Source organism: Vigna unguiculata, chromosome 10, assembly GCF_004118075.2.
Source record: "Vigna unguiculata cultivar IT97K-499-35 chromosome 10, ASM411807v1, whole genome shotgun sequence".
NCBI lineage: Eukaryota > Viridiplantae > Streptophyta > Magnoliopsida > Fabales > Fabaceae > Vigna > Vigna unguiculata.
The window spans coordinates 15,478,041-15,483,932 of NC_040288.1; the positions used below are offsets into that span (position 1 = coordinate 15,478,041).

At 30.1% G+C, this 5,892-nt stretch overlaps 1 protein-coding gene across 3 annotated transcripts; it reads left to right on the plus strand.

The window, feature by feature from the left end:
- The first annotated feature begins 2,419 nt into the window (after window positions 1-2,419).
- Window positions 2,420-5,051, plus strand: LOC114166072 (transcription factor AS1-like). Of its 3 annotated transcripts, none has more exons than XM_028050725.1 (2): window positions 2,420-2,748; window positions 3,755-5,051. In XM_028050725.1, exon 2 carries the CDS (start codon window positions 3,812-3,814, stop codon window positions 4,856-4,858), a length of 1,047 nt encoding a protein of 348 aa, XP_027906526.1. In that variant the 5' UTR covers window positions 2,420-2,748; window positions 3,755-3,811; the 3' UTR covers window positions 4,859-5,051. The 3 variants fall into 3 exon arrangements, with proteins under 3 accessions (XP_027906526.1, XP_027906527.1, XP_027906528.1); XM_028050726.1 differs by lacking the exon at window positions 2,420-2,748 and adding an exon at window positions 3,346-3,655; XM_028050727.1 differs by lacking the exon at window positions 2,420-2,748 and adding an exon at window positions 3,347-3,634.
- The last annotated feature ends 841 nt before the right edge of the window (window positions 5,052-5,892 follow it).

A 5,892-nucleotide genomic window follows, 5' to 3' on the forward strand; every position in this document is an offset into this window, starting at 1 on the left:
ACCCAACGGGTATCAACCTTTTGTCTCATCCCCATCCCCACCAGATAAGGGGTATAATCTCGTACCCATACCCATACCTATTTTCTTACTCATTCAATAGTAATTTTAATTAATTTTTATAAAATAATAAAAAATTATGATAAAGAAAACATAATATTATCAAATATTCAATATTAGAAGGATGATTGTTTATTCGATATCAAATACTTATAAATTATAATTGTTTACATTTTAGATTATAATACCAAATGAAATTTCATGAGAACCAAAATAATTATTAAATTTGCAAATATTAATGAAACATAGTTGATAAAATTTATAAATATTTTTTTAAAAGAATATAAAGAAAAATAAATATTCAAATTAAAATATATTTTAAATGTTTTTTTTACTTCAATATTTTAAATTCTAATCAATGAATCTCTTTTTTATACACTAATAAAAGTTATAATACATCATTTGATCAAAATGATACAAAAAACAAATAATAACCATAATAAAAGTTTAAAATAAATTATAATTGTTTACATTTTATATTATAATACCAAATAAAATTTTATTAGAACCAACACATTTATTAAATTTACAACATTAATGAAACCTAGTTGATAAAATTTAAAAATATAAAAGAAAAACAAATATTCAAATTAAAATATATTTTAAATGTTTGTTTACTTCAATCTTTTAAATTCTAATGAATCTTTTTTTTTATACACTAATAAAAGTTATAATATACATCATTTGATCACAATGATACAAAGAACAAATAATAATCATAATAAAAGTTAAAAATAGATTATAATTGTTTACATTTTAGATTATAATATCAAATAAAATTTCATAAGAACCAACACATTTATTAAATTTACAAATATTTTTTAAAAAAATATAAAAGGAAAACAAATATTCAATTTAAAATATATTTTAAATGTTTTTTTACTTCAATCTTTTAAATTCTAATGAATCTCTTTTTTATGCACTAATCAAAGTTATAATACATTACTTGATCAAAATGATACAAAGAACAAATATTAATCATAATAATAAAATTTTAACATAGATCTTGTATCTTTTGAACTTCAATTATTTTGGATGGTGATAAAAAAATATTCATGAAAATTACATTAAATTTTTATATTGTAGTAAATAAAATTTATTTATACAATTATAGTGAAAAAATTACAGTATAATTGAAAATGAGTTAGAAAATAAAAAATAATTAGATAAAATATATTGAAAGAGTATTCTACATAATGAAAATAAACAAAAAATTAAAAGATTAACAAATGTTTACAAATAATTTGAGAGACTATTGAAAGAAATAACATAAAGGAAAATAAATGTATACCTAAGGGTATGATAAGTTGAAAAATATCTTAGAGATATAAGAAAACTTTTCAAATATCAACATATATACTCAATGGTTGAGAAATAACAAAAATTGTTTTAGTGAAACAAAAAAGTTCTTCAAATGAAACAAAAACTAATAATAATAAGTAAATGATTTTTTTATATTACCTAGTAAACGAAAGGTTTGTACTATCAAATACTTAAATTGAGAGTATTAAACATTCTCATGTAAAAACTAATAGAAATATTCAAATATGAGACATCAAATTTTAATTGACATACATATTTTTAACATAATTACATAAATGTTATGATAAGATTAAAAATATAATTGAGATGCGAATAAGTTTCATGACAAACCAAATAATTAAAAGAAATAAAAAATAATATAATATATATATATGGTTTAATTGTGAATATTTTAATAATTTAAACGGGGACGGGTATTATGGCGGGGATACGTACATCCCCATACTCATCCCATACCCAATCGAAAAAGTCAGGGATTCCCCATACCCATATTCATACCCAGTCATCCTCATACCTAATTGAAAAAGTCGAGCATTCTCCATATCCATATCCATACCCAGTCAATGCGGAAATTCTCCGTCAAAACATAAATACTCACGAGGAGAAAATAGGTTTATTCGTCTATCTCTAATTACGAGATTAACTAACCACGCGACCCCAATGAATAGATTGTCCGGCCGTTTTTCAACCACTTCTTTTTGGTCCGTTCGATTGTGGTGGAGGATTGGACCCTATGGTACAACTTTATTTAAGAAGATTGAATTTACTACCATCACTCCTTGTTCGAAATACAATGTGAAGATGACATTAAATAAGTTGAAACTAATTAAAATTTATTTAAAATTTTGATCGAACAATGTATTTAACTTCAAATAAATAGGAGGTATATTCTTAGAGGATTTGCACGGTGAATAATTTAGAAAGGAGTAAAAGAGAGACTGTGGCATTTTGAAGCACTGAAACCAACGTACCGCACTGCTCCATTAATGATTTTTCCTCTTTTTTTCTCTCTTGTGACCCTGTGCCCTTTCTTCCCTTGTCTTGTCCAATTCCATCTCTTTCTCTCTCTTCACAGTGCCTTGTCTTTATCCTACACCCATCTCACCCCACAAAATATTTTCTCTCTCTTCAACAATCATGGCAACTCTGTTCCCTCCTTTCCCATTTTTCTTTCTTTTAGCTATCCAAATGTGTACCCTCCATCAACAATCAACCAAGCTGCTAGGTAGTTAGGGAGCAACATCAACCCTTCTACCATTTCATCACCACTTTCTCCTTCTTCTTCTTCTTTTTCCATTTTTCACCATTCCTCTAAGCAACCAACCAAACCAAGGATGAGTTTATCTTTTGGTTCAGGGCTCTAGGATGGTGCGGTTTCATACAATGCTCTTTTCTTTCTTTTTCTATCTCTCTTTATGCATTTGTCTTTTGATGTTGTTTAAAGGCTCTAGATTGTGGAAGTTTTGTATTGAAACGTTTGTTTGTTATGGCTTAGTTATCTTTGTTTTGGTGAGGATTTAAGTTTTGTATTTAGAATAATTCTTTAAAATACTAAATACTTTTACTCTTTTATTGAATATTTTCTTTATAAACTAGTAGCAATATTTGTGAGCCATCGCAATGTTTTCTTTCTTTTAATGTACTGGGGATACTGAATGTTGTTTTTGTTTTCTGTACACCAAGCATTTATGCTTTGTTTTCGAGTTTTTATAGTTGATTCTATAATGAAAATGAATCACTGGTTCAGTTCTTATTTATATGTTCCGTTTCATTTGAGATTCTACTGGATTCCAAATGCTAGTGATATGATGAAATTCGTGTAATTCAATAAAAGAATTTAAGTAGTGTATATTTTGTCTCATTGAAATCAATGCTTCGGATTCTATTATTCTATTTTGGAATAGGAGATAAGAGGATAATTTTGTTTTATTGAGTGATGTGATTGTTTTTGGCTACTATCCTTATATAATAATTAATAATTCAGATAACTGTATATTAAAGGACCTGAAAAATTATTCACTTTTAGAAAGGTTTGCTACTGCCATTTTTAAATCAGTAGTGTGCCAAATGAAATTTTTCTCTGAAAGATCTGACAAAATAGCCATTATTTTAAACTGCTTTCAACTTTTTATAATCAATTTTCACTTGTTTGTGGAAGATCTTGACTAAATAGTCATTCTCTATTATGTATGCTTCATACATGTATTCTACATGTTGACAGTGTGCTGGATTAAATTTCATATCTGGCTTTTTGGTAAACCTAATTCTGGAGTGGGTTAAGTGTTCTATTCTGAGTTCAAATCCTGGTTTTTAATAATCCTACAAGTTTATGTAACTATTGAATTTCACATCATTGTTGTGATGAATTATGCAGATAGAATAATGAAGAGTTCAAGGTTGAAGATATGGGCTGTTGGATTTGCAGTAGGAAATGAAGGAAAGGCAACGTTGGAAGGCTGAAGAGGATGCGTTGTTATGTGCATATGTGAGAGAGTATGGTCCTAGGGAATGGAATCTTGTGTCTCAGCGCATGAACACACCTCTAAACAGGGATGCAAAGTCATGCTTAGAAAGGTGGAAGAACTACCTCAAGCCTGGCATCAAGAAAGGGTCTCTAACAGAGGAAGAGCAGAGCCTTGTAATCCGGCTTCAAGCGAAACACGGCAACAAATGGAAGAAAATTGCTGCAGAAGTTCCAGGTAGAACTGCCAAGAGGTTAGGGAAGTGGTGGGAAGTGTTCAAAGAGAAGCAACAGAGGGAGAAACAAGAGATTAACAAAGCAATTGGCCCAGTTGATAATACCAAATATGATCATATTCTTGAGACTTTTGCTGAGAAGCTAGTGAAGGAACACTCTTCACAATCATCATACCTTATGGCTTCTTCTACTGGACCCTTTATCCACACTGATGCACCTGCAACTGCTTCTGCATCTGCATCTGCACCTGCATCATTGCTTCCTCCTTGGATTTCAAATTCTAGCACCACCAATCCCTCACCAGGAATTAGGCCACATTCACCTTCTGTGACCCTTAGTCTCTCTTCCTCAACAGCACCTCCTCCCCTTTGGTTGAATGTAACAACACCTCATGGTGATAACATAGTAGTGTTAGAGTTAATAGAGTGCTGTAAGGAGTTGGAAGAAGGACATCATGCTATGGTGGCGCATCGGAAGGAGGCGGCGTGGCTGTTGAGAAGGGTGGAGCAGCAGTTGGAGGCAGAGAAGGCTAGCAGAAGGAGGGAAAAGATGGAGGAAATTGAAGCAAAGATTAAGGCTCTAAGGGAAGAACAGAATGCTGCTTTGGATAGAATAGAAACAGAATATAGAGAACAGTTAGGAGAGTTGAGGAGAGATGCAGAAAGCAAGGAGCAGAAGTTGATTGAGGAATGGAATGCAAAGCACGTGAGGGTAGTGAAGTGTATGGAACAACAAGTAGGAGGCAGAATACCCCGAATTGCTGAGCCTAATGGAAGATAAATAAAAGGCATTATTTAGAATCCTGCTCTTTCTTTAGTTTGGATTTTGTAGTCCAACTATCTATTTGTATTGATGTACATGTGCAATCTTGCACGAGGTGCATCCATCTTCATGAATTGAACTCTGGCTGTGTTCTAATTTTTCCTGCAAACTGTGTTGCATCTCAATGAAGGAAGGATGTGTTGTTTCCGAAGAAATTGCCTCTCATTTGAGTATCTTGTTTATAGTGTCAAACATGTTTATTTCATGCAAGATCGTTATATTTGTGCCAAAAAAATGTAAACAATGAATAATTATTGTTATTTGTTTTCAATTTGTTTCAATTCTTAAAACTCAAATTTATTTCTACTGGAATAATATTAAGGATTGAATTCCATTGATATGTTGTGTCTTAGTGAATTGAATTTGATTGTGCTACTAGAAGAATATTAAAGATTGAATACCATTGATATATAAAGAATTGAATTAGGTTGCGTTGTATATTGAAAAATTGTATAGAAACCTAGAATCTTTGATTTCAACAAAGACATTTGTTAGAGAAAAATAAAACAACCCTATGTTTTTATTAAGTGTTTGATCCAACAAAAGCATAAAACATGAAGAACCTCTTGTGTGTTAAATTGAAAGTTCAATATTTTATGATTTTTATTAAGTGTTAAAAATAGCTGAGTATCAAATATGATCATGTTTCTTTTAAAAAACAATGTTTTAAATGAACAACAGATCATATAAGACTCATATAAGACACAAATGTCTCATGTAATTGTGCATACTCAAGTTATGTTTAATAAATTATGAATGCTCTCAAACTGTAAAACAAATAAAAGTAGATTAACGATGTATTACATGGAAAATATATAAATGTTTATTCTATGTTGAACAAAATGTCTACCACTTTTTTTGTCAAAGAGATCTGATGGCCAAAGGACAAGGCACATCAAAAGATCTCTTGAACAAGAAGAGTTAGAGATGTTTTTCTTAACCAAATCACTGAACAAACACATTATCAACTCTAGAAGAATTGTCAACTTTGT